At 42.0% G+C, this 19,137-nt stretch overlaps 1 protein-coding gene across 1 annotated transcript; it reads left to right on the forward strand.

Annotated features, from left to right (window-relative positions):
• Positions 1 to 523: 523 nt before the first annotated feature.
• NPHS2 (NPHS2 stomatin family member, podocin) lies at positions 524 to 18,910 on the forward strand. Its single transcript, XM_079927190.1, has 8 exons — positions 524 to 869; positions 4,792 to 4,895; positions 8,363 to 8,435; positions 10,042 to 10,124; positions 12,483 to 12,686; positions 15,649 to 15,704; positions 17,046 to 17,124; positions 18,177 to 18,910. The coding sequence occupies exons 1-8, from the start codon at positions 596 to 598 to the stop codon at positions 18,453 to 18,455; spliced, it is 1,152 nt and encodes a 383-aa protein (XP_079783316.1). The 5' UTR covers positions 524 to 595; the 3' UTR covers positions 18,456 to 18,910.
• The last annotated feature ends 227 nt before the right edge of the window (positions 18,911 to 19,137 follow it).

Raw genomic sequence — 19,137 nt, forward strand, 5'->3', positions numbered from 1 at the left:
GTTCCCAGGAGTAGTCAGTCAACACCTTTACCAGTGAAAATCTCAGCAGAAAGAGTAGGGCCAGGATATAAAATAAATTAGGAGAAAGAGGAAAGGTAACCTTGGGAAGATCTTAAGGGGGAAGACGGGGTTGCTTGGGGAGAAGTTTCTAATTTTACCTTAAAGTTACCCTAACTGGACGACCTTTTCTTTCCCGTAAGCTCTTTAGTCTTAAGCGAGGACCACATACCCCATTCTATACGATATTTACAAATCATAAAGCAAAATGCCATCGCACCTTCAGCGGTTTGCGGGCCTCCGTAGTATTTCAGCTCAAATTTTCGTCTCTAGAAACACATTTTAAAACGCCATAAATTGGCATATGGGTTTTCACAAAAACTCAGTGTTGAAGGTGGCACCAAGTCTCAGGGGTGGCGCGCCCCGTCCACAGCTCTCCTGAGAAACAGCTGCCGGGTTTCACCCCGAGCAGAGCCCCGCCTGCCCACCGCCCAGGTCCCGCCCCCGCCCAAGGTCATTATAGTCCCCCGGGGACGTGCCCCGCATCCCTGCCAGCGACTTTGCAGGAACTGCGCTCCTGGATTCGGTCGTTCTGAGGATGGAGAAAAGGGCTCGGAGCTCCTCCAGAGAGGCCCACGGGAGAGGCAGCGGGTCCGCCCACAAAGAGAACAAGAGGGCGAAGGCCGAGAGGGGCGGCAGAGGCCGCGGGCGCCGGGACGCCGGGCCGGAGCAGTCGGCCCTCGGGCGGGCAGGGAGCCCGGGTGAGCCCCGAGCGCCTGCAGCCACCGTGGTGGACGTGGATGAGGTCCGGGGCTCTGGCGAGGAGGGCACCGAGGTGGTGGCGCTGCTGGAGAGCGAGCGGCCCGAGGAAGGTACAGCGGTCAGGCTGAGGCCCCGGGAGGGGGTGCGGCCTTTCCAAGTGGTACCCAAGGGATGTCAATTAAGGTGCAATGAGGCACCGCACTGAGAGCTTCCGAGGCCAGAGCAGCCTGCTGGACCTGCTCAGCTTCCCAGGAAATGAAAGCCGCGAGCTAGGACCCACCGACCCCTCAGTGGTGGAGACCGAAATGCATCAGAAGAAATACAAATAACATCAGCTAAATACCACTGTTCTCAGGGGTCAGCCAAGGATGGGAGGTGGGAGGGAGTGTGATCCAGGTTGGGGACCAATCAACATGGTTCAGGGCAACTATGTAGCTTATTCTCCTCTCCTCATCAGACTTTCCTAAAAGTATTTTACACTTTGCAGTGATCATACTTTCTAAAAAGTAGAGGCAGCAGAGCCAAGTAGAGAAAAGCTAGATCTCAGTTTGAATCTTAGCTAACTATTTGATCATAGTCAGGGACTTAACCATGTATCAAATGGGGACAGCAATAGTACACACCTCAGAGGGTAATTGTGAGGATAAAATGAGATAAGACACTCAAAGCACTTATCTTGCGCAAAGCCTGGAGGGAAAGAAAAAAAAAAACACCCTTGCAAGCTAAAAGAGGCAAGTTAGACCAAAGGGAGGGAATCACAGGGAAAGGTGTCTCTTTAGCTTCTGCAGGTGAAGCAACTCTTAGGAACAAATTTATCTGCTTCCAATCCTTTCTATAATGAGTGGAAGAAAAAACTCATTACACCTTAATTTCAGGGTGAGGGAGGTTTAAAGGAAGGTAAATAAGGAATAGTGTGTTATACTACTTTCTGCTGACTATGAAATTTTAACATCTCCTGGCTACCAGCACTGCCCTATATGCTGTAGCACTGAAAGCTATGACTTGAGAAAGATTCCAGCAATTGGGATGTAGTTTATGTTGACCATGTTAATGCTGTTTTGCCTAACTGATGCCCTTTCATGGGTCAGAAACTTCTGGTCATTAAAGGGTTATTGGATTTACTGCTACAGTAGTGCTGAGGTTAGAGGTCTGTAAGTATTGTGCTTCAGACCACATCGGTGGGGTAGGGAAGGAAGGGAGCCCCATTTTTGGAGCTCCTACTGTGTGCCAGGCACATGCTAGGTGTTTTACTGAGTATTATCATTCCCGTGTCACAGATGAGAAAAAATGCTGAGAAATTAAATAACTTGCCCAAGACCTACAGGTGGGAAGTGGAGAAGCCAGCATTCCAGAATAAAACAGTCTTATTGAAAAGCCCATCCTTGCAGGGTGCTGCCCCTGCTTTCTGGTCATGGTTCCAGCACTGCCACCAACTAGCTGAGGCCTTGGGCTAGTAGCTTCACCTTGTGGGCCTCACTCAGTCTGTTCAGCTATAAAGTGACTAGAGCTTCAGGCCCCCCCAAGCAATGGATGAGCCCATTAAGGATGAGACACTCTTGCTGAGCCCTTGTCTGGGAGGTTTCTGTGGCTCCCAGAGGAAAGGGGAACAGACACATCAACATCCCCTCTCCTCCTCACTAGTACCACACTCCCACAGCCAGGCTACCTAAGATTTGGGAGAAACTAAGAGAAGCTTCATTTTACTGAAATGTTGAGGATTCTCAGACTGTCGTATCTCAAGGCGCTTCCTCCTTTAACATGTAGTGTTTCACTATTCACTTACACTAAACAAATTGGATATTCAAGGAACTCATTCTAAGAGAATAATATTTTGTGAGTAAAGCTTCAAGTTAGATTTGGGTATACATATTAGTTTTCTGTTCACATCCCTAACTATGGTATGAAGGAATTTTGAGGACTTTCTTCACTTATAAAATATAAATTTTGTTGGTATGTGCATTTATTTATTTTTACTTACCATGGTTACCACTGGCAAGTGAAATATATTTATAAGCTAGCAAACATGGCAATAACACTGTTATTGCTCTTAGGGAAGAATATTGCAAAAACTAATACGATGTTGATAGAAACACCTCTCCCAAAACTGCATCTCCCAGAGTAGGTTGCATGAGAAATAAATTCCATAGAACATGAAATTGCTTGGAGAAGACATCGCCTGGTCAAATGTTTGGGAAATACTAGGTTAAACACAGCAAAGAATGCTTCTTTGCTGCAGGGATTCTCCTAGCTTCAATATGCCAGTGACTATTGGGAAGCTCCAGGAGTGGGATACAGTACACAATATTTCCTAAACTTGTTTGCTCCAGGAACACTTGCTTTGTGGAGCACCCTGGAGGATTAGTGTTCCGTGGGACACCATTTAGGGACTGCCATACATTGGCATTTAGCACCGAATTTGGTTTTGTGCTGGTGCAGCTTGTATATCTGCCCTCTTTGAGTAATCTGCACATCAATTTGGTGATGACCTTTCCAGTTATTTTGCAAGCATGGAAATCAAATTTTCAGGCCTACTAATTAGTTATCCATTTCCTTCCTATCCCTTAAAAATAGACTTTTCACCATTTCTAATCTTTAGTCACCTTCTATTCCTCTATAAGATTTTTAAACTGACAAATAGTATCCCTTTGGCCAGTTTTCTAGTACTTGTGGATTAAAATTCTTGAGATTTCTATAACCATTACATTTAAATCATTTTCAGTATCCACTTCTCCTTCCTTCCTACATTCAACAAGTATTTATTGAGCACCTGTATGTGTCAGGCACTATTCCAGTCCTGGGACACGGTTTAAACAAGACAAGGCCCCAAGAAGCTTATGCCCTTGAGACTGAATTTTCCCTGATACCATTTCATTTATCACCCAAGCAACCTGGATGGCCTGAACTCCAGTTCCATATCACTTTTTTATAGGCACAAATGGGCTAATATCACCCCATATAGGTGATTTTCAAAGACTGTCTAAAGATCCACACCTGAAGCCAAAGGGGCTCTCATGGAGGAATTTCAGATATTGGGGCAAGTGGTAGATGGAGCTGTAATTTCAGGGAAGATGAACCTCTGGACACATGTGGTTTGAACCACTTCAAATAGAAGAAACTATGCAGAGAGGGACAAAGGGTCCTGTTTTTTCTCAAAATTATACTTCTAGAGGATACTAAGGAAATATCACCTAAGAATGGCTGTGTGTGTGTGTGTGTGTGTGTGTGTGTGTGTGTGTGTGTGTGTGTATGTGTATATGCCTTTTTGGCACATGCATATAAAAGGAGCACAGCTTCTGTCATCTAGTTGGAAATGGATAGCTCAAAAGTAAAGCCAATCGTGTCTAACAAACTTGACAGCAATCTGCTTTTCACACTGAAAAATAAAGACTTAAATGGAACCTTTGTAATGCTAAGAGCCTTTGGAACATAAATCTATTTTGTAGCAATTTTATTGATCGTGTATTTTTAAGGTACCTCTTCAAGAGGGGCTCAGATAGAAAAAGTACTTTTGTAGCAGTTACCACTAGGTAAACATGAGTTTTAAATGACAACACCAGACATGTAAAAAAACACAGTTTGGTGCTTTTATGTTTATACGTCATTTCATTCTTATGCCAGAGATGTGAGCTATTCCACGAGATAGTTATTATGAAATAGTTATGCAATAGCATTTCCTTGAAAAGACGAGGAAACTGAGAGGTTGTGTACCTTGCTTAAGATCATTTGGACAGAAAATGGTGGAGCCAGAACCAGAACCCAGACCTTCTGCCCAGATTCTGTGGTTGTTCCAGTGTACCCTCCACTGCCTTTCCAGGAGCCTGCTCCACCTTCCATCTGCCCAGAAAGCCCTTCACACAGACCGCACCCCCGGCTCTGGGAACTGACCACGCTGATATCCAGCTCGTTCCATTATTTCCAGCAAAGTTGGCAAACTGCTCTGACCCTAATACCAAGGACTGGACTAGAGGTGCTAGTCAGTGAATATGGTGAAGTTCCAATATAATTATTCTTTTGCTTTTTTTTTTTTTTAAGGTACCAAGTCTTCCAGTTTAGGGGCTTGTGAGTGGCTTCTTGTCCTCACATCCCTGCTCTTCATCATTGTGACCTTCCCTTTTTCTATCTGGTTCTGCATAAAGGTGAGATTCCATGAGGACCCAATAAGTAATTTCCTGGTGCCTCTCACTGACCGCACCATGTCCACTCTCATTTCTGTGTTTTGGTACATGCTGTCTGCTCTGCATGGAATGCCCTCACTCCCACTCACCCTCCAGGAGAGCTCTTACTCTTTATACCTGCTCAGAGATAACTGTGAAGCCTTCCTTGACTCCTCCAGACTGTCATTCCCTTCCTTGTGCTCTCGTGTCATCCTACTTTCACATCAATTCTAGCAATTACCACATGTATAATATTTGTGGATACACAATCGCTGCCATTAGACTGAGAGCCCCTTCAGGACAGGAGCTATGTCTAGTTCATCGACACTCTATAACACAAAGATCAGCCCAGAAGAGGTCATGATGCCTACTCCTGACACCTCCAGGAAACTTCTCAGGCAGCTTCTATAGACCACAGATGATAATTACCTTGGGCCCACAGGTGGTTACACACAGCTGTCCCTGAAGTAAATGAAGACCTGTGTCAGTTTGGGAAGCACATACCAAGATGGAATTAGAAGTGCAAGAGATTTATGGGGTGGCATTGTCTGTGAAAGATTAAGGGGAGAGAGAATAAGAGTAGGCAGGGAAAACCTTCAGAGGATGATGCAGATCTGACACCTGTGATATGAGAAGGGGAAGGAAGGATTGGACAGAGAGTGCCTCAGACTGTGGGATACCTCCAAGAAAGTCTTGGCCAGACTGAAAGGGAACTCCAGAGCAAAGTTTGCCTCACAGATGAGTCTCACAATGGGCAGAAATGGCCAAGCCCTTGTATCCCTGCCATTCTTAGTCATTGGCTGGAGCTGTCAGGGAAGAGCATGTCCTTGGCTGGAACGCTACAGATGCTGCCGGGGCTGTGGCCGATTTCACTCCCCACACAAGCTCTCCTTCCTCTTCTTCTCCTTCGTCTTTGTGAAAGGGTGTTGGATTTTGTCAAATGCCTTTTCTTCCCCCATTGAGATGATTACATGGTATTTGCCCTTTATTCTGTTAATATGGTGTATTACATTCATTGAATTTTGGATGTTAAATCAACTGTGTATTCCTAGAATAAGTCCCACTTGGTTATGATGTATAATCCTTTTTATATGTTACTGGAGTCAAGTTGCTGGTTGTTTGTTGAGGATTTTTGCATTTATATTCATGAGAGATACTGGTCTGTAGTTTTCTTGTCTTGTGATATCACTGTCTTGTTTTGGTATCAGGGTAATACTGGCCTCAGAGAATGAGTTGGAAAGATTTCCCTCCTCTTCTATTATTTGGGAGAATTTGTGAAGAACTGGTATTAATTCCTCTTTAAATATTTGGCAGAATTTACCAGTGAAGCCATCTGGTCCTGGACTTCTCTTTGTGGGAAATTTTTAAACTACTAATTCAATCTTTTAATTCTGGGTCTTTTTCATTTTTCTTTTTCTTCTCGAGTCAGTTTTGATAGTTTATGACTCTGTAGGAATTTGTCCATTTCACCTGTTATCTAATTGGTATATAGTTGTTCACAATATTTTCTTTTATAATCTTTTTTATTTCTGTAAGGACAGTAGTGATGTCTCTGTCATTCCTCTTTGACTCCTGATTTCAGCAATTTGAATCTCCTCTCTTTTCTCTTGGTCAGTCTCGCTAAGTATTTGTCAATTTTGTTGATCTTGTCAAAGAACCCACTTTTGGGTCAGTTGATTTTCTCTGATGCTTTTCTATTTTCTATTGCATTTATTTCCACTCTAATCTTTATTTTCTTCTTCCTGTTTACTTTGGGTTTACTTTGTGCTTCTATTTCCAGTACATTAAGGTAGAAAATTAGGGTATTATTTTGAGATATTTCTTCTCTTTTGTTATAGGCATTTACAGCTATAAATTTTCCTTTAAGCACTACTTTAGTTACATTCCATATGTTTTGGTACCTTGAGGTTTTGTTTTCATTCATCTCAAAGTGTTTTGTTTTTTTTAATAAACTTTATTTATCATTGTGTTCTGAATTTACAGCATTTTAAAAATTTATTTACTTTTTATGTATTTTTGGCTGCATTGGGTCTTTGTTGCTGTGTGCGGGCTTTCTGTAGTTGCAGTGAGCCAGGGCTACTCTTTGTTGCAGTGCACAGGCTTCTCATTGTGGTGGCTTCTCTTGTTGTGGAGCATAGGCTCTAGGCACGCAGGCTTCAATAGTTGTGGCTCGCAGGCTCTAGGGCGCAGGTTCAGTAGTTGTGGCACACAGGCTTATTTGCTCCACGGCATGTGGGATCTTCCTGGACCAGGCTCGAACCCATGTCCCCTGCATTGGCAGGCAGATTCTTGACCACTGCACCACCAGCGAAGTCCCTCAAAGTGTTTTTTAATTTCTTTTGTGATATCTTCTTTGACCTATCAGTTATTTTAGAGTGTGTGATTTGATTTCCATATATATGTGAATTTCCCAAATTTCCTTCTGTTATCAATTTCTAATTTCATTCCATTGTAATCAGAGAATATACTTAGTGTGGTTTCAATCCTTTTAAATTTATTGAGTTTTTTTTATGGCCCAGCATATGGTCTGTCCTGGAGATGTTTCATGTGTGCTTGAGAAGAATATGTATTCTCCTATTGTTGGGTGGAGTTATGCATAGCTATCTGTTAGGTTTAGTTTGTTTATAGTGTTGTTCAAGTCTTTTCTTTCCTTGTTGACCTTCTGTTTAGTTGTTTTATCCATGATTGAAAGTGGGATAGTAAAGTCTCCAACTTTTATCATTGAATTGTCTATATCTACCTTCAGTTCTTTTGGTTTTTGTTTTATATATGTTGGAAGTCTATTTTTAGGTACATATATGTTTACCATTGTTATACTTTCCTAACACATTGGCCATTTTATCGTTACACAATGTCCCTCTTTATCACTAATAACATTTTTGCGTGTTTGTTTTAAACTTCATTTTGTCTGATATCGGTATAGTCACTCCTACTCTCTTTTGGTTACTCTTTGTGTGGTATAGTTTTTTCTCTTTTTACTTTCAACCTATTTGTATATGTCAATAGAAAGTGTATCTCCTACAGACAACATATAGTTGGCTACAGGCTCTTCCTGAAGGGTGATCTGAGCACCTGCATGGCTGCCGTAAGGTCTGTAAATAGCTAATGAGTGATGCATGTAAAAGCTCATAATGCATCAGTCACAGCAATATACAAGATGAAATATGCTGTGACTACTTTGATTGGTGGAACCAATTATTTTTTAGATAACCATGACTCTCTGATCAAAATTCTGTCCACAGTCTCAAAAATTTTATACTTTTTCATTGGTTTCTGAAATTCTTCATTTACTAAGTATATATTTTAGAAATGTAAGTATTAACAGAAATTTTTTCTTGGTTCTCAAAGCCAAAGATTTCTGATACCTAGGATCACTCTCACACCAGGGTCTTCTGAAGACTTCATTTTAATCTCTTGGAGTGATTCAAAAGTATTAAATTTTCCTTTAGGTTATACAGGAGTATGAGAGAGTAATTATATTCCGACTGGGACATCTGCTTCCTGGAAGAGCCAAAGGCCCTGGTAAGAATGATCTTTTTTACCCCTCCAGAGACTTGCCAATTTCTTCAATCCATGCATGTTTGTAATACAGCCCTCAGATTACATGAAGTAACTTGATTCATGATATCTTCATTTTTCAATCTGTTACTTGTAACACAGGTTATTAAGAAATTCTTCAGAGAGCATTACTACCAGGTCACAGTGACCAAAAGAGAGAGTGGATGCAAAAAGCTGAATGCCAGGGCCAGGCTGGCTGGAGTAGCAAGTAGGCTAGGACCTAAGACCAGGCACTGGTTTGAGTAGAACATGTAAGTGGTCTGAGTCCTGTGAATTCTCAGAGCAAAACTGAGCTAGTTCAGGATCCAGGGAATCAGAACACACCAGGCTAGATAGGCAAAGTTCAGCATCCAAGTAACAAATTGGCCTTCAGTTCATGGAAATTTAAGAAACATAGATTAAGCACTTCCCGTGTTTCATTGTTTAACTACAAAGGATATGAAGATGGATGAATTAGACATGGTCTCTAGTCTCTAGGACCTTAAAGTCTTACAGAGTTTGTATCCAGAAGTCCAAGCTGATTATGGGGCACAGATAGAAGTATCGTTAGTCTGAAAAGTCTAATAGTTGGGGTTTGAAGAGCTAATCCAGGAAGACATGAGAAGAAGCAAACTCTCACTGTGCACAGATTGGAAAGGGTCCAAGTTCCAAGCCAGCTTTACAGAAACAGATAGAGAATAGACACCAGACTAGGAGACACAAATCAGTTTGAAGATTCAGAGGCAACAGATTGGTTCACACAAAAATAGAACCAGACCCTGTAGTTCCAGAACAGGGACTGCCTTGTTCTGGTTCTAGTTTTTGATATCCTTCTCGACTGGGTCTGAGAATGGCTAGTAACTGGGTGGCTCCTCAGAGAGATCATGGGTGCTTGAGGTACTGCTGATTCCAACAAAGCTTTGGCTCTTGTACAAGCCTACAGTGTCCAATGGTCTCTCAGAAAATCTCAATAAATCAATCTAAAATATTGATTGCACATTGACCCTATACATTATATTGGGTGGGTGAGGACTAACTAGCCAACCAGAAGGCTGGTATCATGATGTTGCTATTCTGATTCCTTTGGGGCTCACATTTTAAGAAATACCACATGGAGGTTGCTGGCTCTAAAATTCTTACACACATGGATTCAAGAAATAGTTTTACAGAGCGCACCTAAAAGGCACTAAGGCTAACAGGAATGCATAAGATGCTCTTGTTATAGAGTTTAAATCTAGTGAAGGAGACAGATGTGTAACCCAATATCTGGACAGGTCAGCACCATGACCAAGGTGACCATACAGCCCATTTTGCTGGGGATAATCCCTGTTTATTTATGCCTGTTGTCCTGGTGTAAGTCATAATAGTGCTCTCCTTTCACCCTCAAAAGTGTCCCAGCTTGAACAACAAATTATTTGGTAGCCTTAGTAACAACAAACACACCATGGGTGGAGGTGGGATATGGGGAGGTCTATGGGCAGTTGGAGGCTAAGAAAAGCAATGCAACATGCAACTTGACGCCAAAAGAGTGAACCCCAAATGGCCTCCATGCTAGCCATTCACCTGTCACTTCCCCTGCCCCCTCTTCTAGGCCTTTTCTTCTTTTTGCCCTGCCTGGATACCTACCACAAGGTTGACCTTCGCCTCCAAACCTTGGAGATACCCTTTCATGAGGTAAGCCAAGTGGTGGATTTTGCTTTCTTTCTACATTTTCCCTGGCCGAGCTACCACTTCTGGCCCAGAGGAAAATGACTATTTTTGCTCAAAAGTAGAAAAGAAAAAGAGATATGGGCTACATCAAAATTTAAAACTCCTTTACAACAAAGGACACAATCAACAGAATGAAAAGGCAACTTACAGAATGGGAAAAAAACTGCAAATACTATATCTGATAAGAGGTTAATATCCAGAATATATAAAATCTTATAACTCAACAACAAGAAAGCAAACAATCCAATTAAAAATGGACAAAGGCCTTTGTGATGGTTAATTTCATGTGTCAACCTGGCTAAACCATGGTACCCAAATATTTGGTCAAATACATCTAGATGTTGCTATTAAGGTATTTTTTTTAGATAAGATTAATATTTAAATCAGATGACTTTGAGTAAAGCAGATTGTCCTCCATATATGGTAGATAGTATATATACTTGACTTGAATAGACATTTCAATACAGACTTGAATAGACATTTCTCCAAAGCAGATATACAAATGGCCAAAAAACACATGAAAAGATGCTCCACATCACTAATCATCAGAGAAATGCAAATCAAAAACACAATGAGATACCACCTCACATCTATCAGGATGGCTCTTATTAAGAAAAAAACAGAAAATAATAAGTGTTGGCAAAGATGTAGAGAAATTGGAACCCTTGTATACTGTAGGTGGGAAGGTAAAATGGTGCAGCTACTGTAGAAACAGTATGACAGTTCCTCAAAAAATTAAAAATACAATTACCATATAATCCACCAATTCTACTTTTGGGTATAAATGCCAAAGAATTGAAAGCAGGGTACTGAAGAGATGTTTGTATACCTATGCTCATAGCATCATTTTTTTTCACAATGGCCAAAAGGTGGAAGCAATCCACATGCCCATTGATGGCTGAATAGATAAACAAAATGTATATGCCGACAATGGAATAATAATCAGCCTTAAAAAGGAAAGAAATTCTGGCATATACTACAACATGGCTGAACCTTGAGAAAAGTATGCCAAGTGAAATAAGCCAGTCACAAAAAGACAAATACTGTATGATTCCATTTATATGAGGAACATAGAGTAGTGAAATTCAGAGCAACAGAAAGTGAATGATGGTTGAGGGGACTGCCGGGAGGAGAGAATGGGGAATTGTTCACCAGTTTTCAGTTTTGCAAGATGTAAAGAGTTCTGGACACTGGTTGCCCAACAATGTGAATGTACTTAACACTACTGAATTGGCACTTAAAAATGGTTAAGATGGTGAATTTGATGTTTTGTGTATTTTACCACAATTAAAAGTTAAATGTAGAGATAACATCTAGACTTTCCTGTTACTGATTCAGATTTATAAGCCTTTCCTAAACTGTCTCCCACTTTCAGTCTGAGGTTCTTTCTCATTCTTTCTTTTGGTAAATGGAAATGTGAATAAAAATAATATACTTTTAAAAGGCTTATTTTATATAATAAAATATAAAAAGGAGTAAAACTTATACCAAACCCTATCACCCATAGAGTTGATATTTTAGAATGTATCCTTTCAGAGTTTTCTATATATGTGGTTGTAGTTTCAGACATATATATGTGTGTGCATTTGTTTGTATATATATATATCACACCATACATACTATTTTGCAACATGTCTTTTTTCACAATCTATTGTTATCACCTTTTCATATATTACCTATGTTTCTACCTCTTTGTTTTAAACAGACACACAGCATTTCATTGTATGGATTTTACTCAACTAATTGAGTAACTGGAATTTACTTAACTAATTCCCTATTGTTGATATTACTTCTACTTTTTTTTTATTACAATAAGCAATACTATGAATCATATCCTTGCAGCTAAACCCTTGAAATATATCCTTGTGATTAATGTCTAAAAATGGAAATGTTGTGCACATCTTTTAGGGCTTTTGATATGTATCACCAAACTGCCCTCTAGATGCACACTCAATACATTTGAGCGCTTGTTTCCCAGAACATGTTGCTCTTTTAGGAGATTTTTTTGGCATCGGTTTTAAAAGACCTGATATACAATCAACTGAATGTTTTCATGTAAGAAAATTATTCCTGATTTTTTTTTTTACAAAAGGATTGATAAGATTCCTTGAAATTGTGAGTTCTTTAGTGTATTTAATACAAACTCCATAATTTAAAAAAAAAAACACGTCTATTTTGATTAAAGGGCGAGCCAACTACTCTTTCTTCTTACCATCATCTTATGCTGAGAAAATACCCTTTGAACATATTTAGCTCCTCTATCCTCATGTGGGAAAGGAACCCAAGAATCAGGGTTGTCATCCAAATTTTTTTTCTGCCTAGGTTGTAACCAAAGACATGTTTGTAATGGAGATAGACGCCATCTGCTACTACCGAATGGAAAATGCCTCTCTTCTCCTAAGCAGTCTTGCTCATGTGTCCAAAGCGGTCCAATTCCTTGTGCAAACCACCATGAAGCGTCTCCTAGCACATCGATCCCTCACTGAAATTCTTCTAGAGAGGAAGAGCATTGCACAAGATGTAAAGGTACTTAGATGAATTTAACACCAAGTATGCTGAAGTATCCCTTTATCTTTTATTCCTTTCTTCATTGGCCATTTACTGAATCTTCCATGTGCCATGCATTCAAAGGTACCGTTCTGTAAGGAGCTGACAGTTAAGAGGTTGCCAAATTGACCCTGAGCCAATCATAGGCACCAATCTGTGCTGATTAGTCAGTCATTGCCACAGTTTTTGTTCTCAAAACAAAAAGTGGCTTTAGACTCATTGTAAAGTGCCCACATAGCACAAGGTGGTGGGGGTGGCAGCTGGCAGGGGTGGTGGGGCTGGACAGGGTGGGTTGCTGGGACACAGAGATGATAAGGAATGCATCTTGGGACCTTACAGTCTAGTTGGGGAAACAAGCAAAGTTAGATAATGATAAGTTCAAATAAGACTTTCAGATGAAAAGAGGTAAGATGTCACAGACCCTTATGTGATTCATTACCCAATCCATCACCTAGATTTGATTGAGTTGGAATGATAGGAGGGAGAGAAAAGCAAGAGCTGCCTCACAAGCAGCAGCGTCTAGGCTGCAGGCAGCAAGCTCAGCGACCTTGCCCACAACCAGGGTAGGCATCTTCACTTCTTACCAAGACAAGCTGGCAAAGGTATTCAGAAGAGAGATGAGAACAAAGCAGCATTCTAGGCAGCTGGCCAGTTGGGTGGCAATTACCACCAGTGACGGAGCCTGTCATTGAGGCCATGAGGCACCCAAGCCCAGAACTGAGTTCAGAGGCTATGACTCGAGTCTAGCTGAAGGAAGACCTCAATAGAAGGAACTAAGGATCGAAGGCATTGATAATGATTGTGCCTGATGGGGCCTGAGCAGACACAGCTGAGAAAATGAAGTATCCAAATGTTCGTGACATCTCCAATTCATCACTGATAAAACTGGGACTAGCATCCTTAGTGGAAAAAGGAAGAATTCAGGAAATAAGAGAAGCTGAAAGGAGAAGAAGTTAGAACAAGAAGACACAGGGGAGTTGCTGCTCTGGAATTTAAAAACCACTCACGTTGGGCTTCCCTGGTGGCACAGTGGTTGGGAGTCCGCCTGCCGATGCAGGGGACACGGGTTCGTGCCCCGGTCTGGGAGGATCCCACGTGCCGCGGAGCGGCTGGGCCCGTGAGCCATGGCTGCTGGGCCTGCGCGTCCAGAGCCTGTGCTCCGCAATGGGGGAGGCCGCAGCGGTGAGAGGCCCGCGTACAGAAAAAAAAAAAAAAAACCACTCACGTTGCTCCCCTCTGCCTTCCCTTCAGCCTCTCTTCCTGTTCATCCCTCCCCTCCAAAGGATAAAGGATAAGGTCCAGACACTTGACATTCAAGCTTGCCCTTGTTATGTTGAATTATAATTTATGTATTTACACATTTTTCTTCCCATGCCATGAACTCCATAAGGTCAGGGGTCATATTTTATTCATCTTTTGTCCTCAGTACCTGGCATGGGGCTGTTACACAGCAGCCAGATACTGGGTTTTTGGATGAGCGGATAAATGACCCAACTGTTGTAGCCTCACCTCTTGCTGTCCTTCCCCCAGTGTATCTAATCCTCCAGCGGACTTAGTGTTTCTCCAGTGTTCAGTGAGTCTATGCTTCCATGCCTGCTCTTAGGCTGTTCCTCTGTACCAAATATTTCCCTTTTCCCTACAGGCAAAATCATATTGTTCTTTAAGATGTCACCTCCTCTATGAAGTCTTTTTCAACATTCCTTCCTCCCATCAACCCCCTAAATTAGTCTTATCAGAAAGATAAGACTAATTAGACTTATTAGTCTTATCATGCACTATTTATCTAGCCACCAAGAAATCATCAGAAATAAGTTAAAAAGGAAAGAGTATGGCCCGCATATTGCTCCATGCCCTGCCCCCCTTTCCAGAACACACAATTCATTTTCTTCCCACTCCTGGGATGGGGAGGTGGGGAAGATGCGTGCCACCAACAGGAAGTGAAAGCACCTGTAAATGAATATCATATGGAAGAGAATATCATATGAGAGAGAGACTAAAGATTTTGGTTCTCTAATAAATGCATTTTAGAACAAATTTAACAAATATACCATCTCTATTATTTCCCATTGCTTCTGTAACAAATTACCACAAACTTGACGGCTTAAACCACCACCAATTTAACCTTACAGCTTTTTAAAAAAAATATCTATTTATTTATTGGCTGCATCGGGTCTTAGTAGCGGTGCGCAGGCTCTTGGTTGTGGCGCACGGGCTTAGTTGCCCTGCGGCACATGGGATCCTAGTACTCTGAACCCGCGTCCCCTGCATTGGAAGGCGGATTCTTTACCACTGGACCACCAGGGAAGTCCCAACCTTACAGCTTTGAAGGCCAGAAGTCCAAAAGAAGTTTTACTGGGCCAGAGTCAAGGTGTCAGTCAGCAGGACTGGTTCCTTCTGGAGGTTTTGAGAGGAGAATTCATTTCCTTGCCTTTTTCAGCTTCAGGTGACCACCTGCATTCTTTAGATCATGGTCCCTTCCTCCATCTTAAAAGGACAGCACTCCAACCTCTGCTTCCATCATCACACCACCTTCTCCTCTTCTGTAGCCAGATGTCCCTCCACTTCCCTCTTATAAGGACACTTGCAGTTGCTTTTAGGGCCCACCAGCAAGATCCAGGATAAACTCCCCATTTTAACAGCCTGGAACTTAATTGCATCTGCAAAGTCTCTTTTGGGGTAACACTCACAGGTTCCAGGGATTAGGGCATGGATGTCTTTAGGAGCCATTAGTCAGCCTACCACACCATCTTTAATTCCACAAATATTTGTTGAGTGGCACTGTGCAAATTAAACAACTTTTGCAAGGCCCTATAATGTTAAAACAAAACAGGGAAGTACATAATGAGAAATGTGCTTTCTCAGTGCAATGGCCATCGGTGCATAGGGGTGCTATCCTCCCACCTGGAGGTTCTTACTGACATCTAAACTCTTCCCTCCACAGGTTGCCTTGGATGCAGTGACCTGTATTTGGGGAATCAAAGTGGAGAGAACAGAAATGTGGGTAGGAAATTAACCAGGAAGAACAATATGATAAAGGGAGATATTTAGGTTTTATTCAAAACTTCTATTTGAAAAATTACTTTCATTGAATGAGTACTGTAGCCATATTAGCATAAATTTGGAGGAAAGAAAAAAATTTACCTATTATCTCATAGCCATAACATAACCACTGTAACATCTGGGCAAATTACTTTCATATTTCTATGGATTTAAACATTTTTAAAAGATAAGATTCACATAACATAAAACTCACCATTTTTAACCATTTTAAATTACAACTCAGTGGTTTTTAGTATATTCACAGAGTGATGCAACCACCACTACCATCTAATTTCAGAATATTTTTACCATCTACAAAAGAAAGTCTGCATCCACTAGGCAGGAATTCTTCATTGCCTCCTCAACCCCTAGCCCCTGACAACCACTAATCTACTCTCTGTCTCTCTGGATTTGGCTATTCCAGGAATTTAATATAAATATTATAATCACACAATCTGTGGCCTTCTGAGTCTGGCTTCCTTCACTTACCTTAATGTTTTCAGCATCCAACCATGGTGTAGCATGAATCAGTACTTCATTCCTTTCTATGGTCGAATACTATTCTATTGTGCAGCTGGCTATACCACATTTTGTTTATCTACTCATCAGTTGATGGACATTTGGGTTGTTTCCACTTTGGGACCATTATGAATCATGCTGCAATGAACATTCATGTGCAAGTTTTTGTGTGAACGTGTTTTCACTTCCCTTGGGTATATACCCAGGGGTGGAATTACTGGATCATATGGTAACTCCATATTTAACTTTCTGAGGAACTGCCCATTTTTCTGTCTATGTATTTTTTAATAGTTACAATCAGGGGGAAAATACAATTTTGTATCTTTCATGCAATACATTAAGTATTGTTCTCATTTGGTCAGTTCTACCCTTTTCAAAATCAGTTCCCTTTTATAAACTTAGATGACTTCCCTCATTATTAATAGTACGGCTCTTCGAGGCTGTTCTTCATTATTGAAATTTAACAGCCGGGATTTAGATTAAACTTTAAGTGGGAAAATGTTCGTAGTATATCAACACAAAATTTGTTTCACTTGTAAAGAGAAAACCATAACTCTACTATAGCGTCAGTGATAAGAAAAATCAGCCTTTGAGGCACTGCCCTGAAGCTGCTCTTCCCTGCCCACTGTCTGCGCAGAGGTCGGGGGCCACACACGCTGCTAAATCAGGATTCGCTGTGCGTCATGAAATGACAGCAGAGAAGGTGGCAGGTCTGTACGAAAGCTCCGGCTGCTAAAAGCAGTGCTGCACACCTACCTACCCATGCCCTTTCTCTTTCAGTAAGGATGTGAGGCTGCCAGCCGGGCTGCAGCACTCGCTGGCGGTGGAGGCCGAAGCACAGAGACAGGCCAGAGTGCGGGTGAGCCAGCCCTGAGCAGGCCGTCCTCCTGCATGGCTGTTCCTTGAGGATCCCCAGAGAATCCAAAAGAAGGCCTCCTCGTGGAGAACATTTCCCCTTCGCTCCTCACCTATTCATCCAGGCGCTGGGGGGAATCTGGCTCGTACCCACACCACTCTATTAAAATTGCTCTCCTCAAGTGTGTTAACAGCCTCCTAACTGACCAACGTAAGGTCTCTTTTCCTGTTACTCCCTCTCTCTGAAGTTATTGATGACAGTGACCTGCTCCTTGAATCTTGCCTTCTCCCTCTCTCCCTAAAGGCATCTCCCCGTGCTCCATCCCTCTTCTCTAGCACTGGCATTTTTCCCTGGGTAATATCAGTCACCTGTCACCTCTAGGTTAATGACACCCCGACCTGTATCCCTAGCCCTGCACAAGCTCTGGAGGGACAACCACGATCAGGGCCCAATTCCCTCAACGCCAGAGCTGAGAGAAGGCTGTGCTACTCATAGCCTCTACTCAGGCATGCCAGGGAGAAGGTGTGGCTGCCGGCAGCTCCTGAGGATTGAGGTGTGGGCGGGAAGGGTGTTGGGAAGAGAAAATGAGGACTGGAGGGGAGGTGGATTTCCCTTAAAGAACAGAACGTAGGTAAAGAAAAACCCCTAACTATGTAAGAGGGTGGATAACTTTGGAGCTTTGGTGGAGGAGGAAGGCAGTCCTCTGGACAGAGTTGCTTCTGGATCTCTGAGTCCCGTGCCCTTTGCCCACTTTAAGGCGACACCTTTCCTCTAAATGGCAAAATCCTACTACTCTTCCAAGGCCCACCAGACATAGTAACTCCCCTAACACTTCCTCTATACTTGTCATGGCCCTTAAAAACTTCTACCCTAAATTACAATTAACAGTGTAATCTCTCTGCCTAAATCAAGATCCTTAAGAACAAAAGATAGTCTGCTCACCTGTCACACAGTAGATACTAGTGCTTGTTTGTTGAGTCACGCTAAGTAGGATTAAAACCTTCATGGAGCGAAGAAGAAAAATCACTTTGCTTTTCTTCACATCCCTTGTCTAGATGATCGCTGCGGAAGGGGAGAAGGCTGCATCCGAGTCCCTGAGGATGGCAGCCGAGATTCTATCAGGCACTCCAGCTGCTGTTCAGCTTCGGTACCTCCACACCCTGCAATCCTTGTCCACAGAGAAACCTTCCACAGTGGTTTTACCTTTGCCATTTGACTTGCTAAATTTCCTGTCTTCTCCAAGCAGTAGAACTCAAGGAAGCATCCCTTTACCAAATCCTTCCAAACCTGTTGAGCCACTGAACCCTAAAAAGAAAGACTCTCCCATGTTATAGGAGGAAACAAGGATAATGTGACTGCAAAGAGGGCTGCCATATAACAGCTACAGCCCTAAGCAAGGCCCTCTGCCCTCACTTCCTGCCCTTTGGTTGCCATGTGGAATGCCCTTGGAATGTATGAAGTCACAATGCAGCAACACACGAGAAGACAGTGAAATCATGTAATGACAGAGAAGCCATATAACATGCTTAGGTGGATCATCTAATCAGAGTAATTATGGGAAAGACCTTTAGCCAGCATTCTACTTTGGAAAGAATTTTGAGTCTATATGTGGCTAAATTTTGACTTCTGAAGATGTAGTTCAAACGTCCTTTTCTCTGTATGCCCTCTGGCCCCTTTGGCAAGGTCTTTGTTGCTCCCACAGCCCTTTCTACATGTCCCTATCATTATGCTTATCACACTCTGTTGTAATCTTGAGATGCAGGCTTCTCTCCAACTCTCCATGCAAGTGACACTTCCGTGTTTCTGAGTGAATGAAAGAAAAAGAGATGTATTTGGGCTGGATATAAAATTTACACCTAATTAAAGAATTTAAAAGGAATTATTTTTATAGAGACTCTTTTTTTTAAATAGACAAATAAAAGGACAAAAACATTTATCTGGTATATGTGGCTTAAAATCTGAGGAAGCATCACTATAAATATGGGGCTGATGTATTTTCAGGGTTGGCCCATACCC

Source organism: Stenella coeruleoalba (assembly GCF_951394435.1).
Source record: "Stenella coeruleoalba genome assembly, chromosome: 1".
Lineage (NCBI taxonomy): Eukaryota > Metazoa > Chordata > Mammalia > Artiodactyla > Delphinidae > Stenella > Stenella coeruleoalba.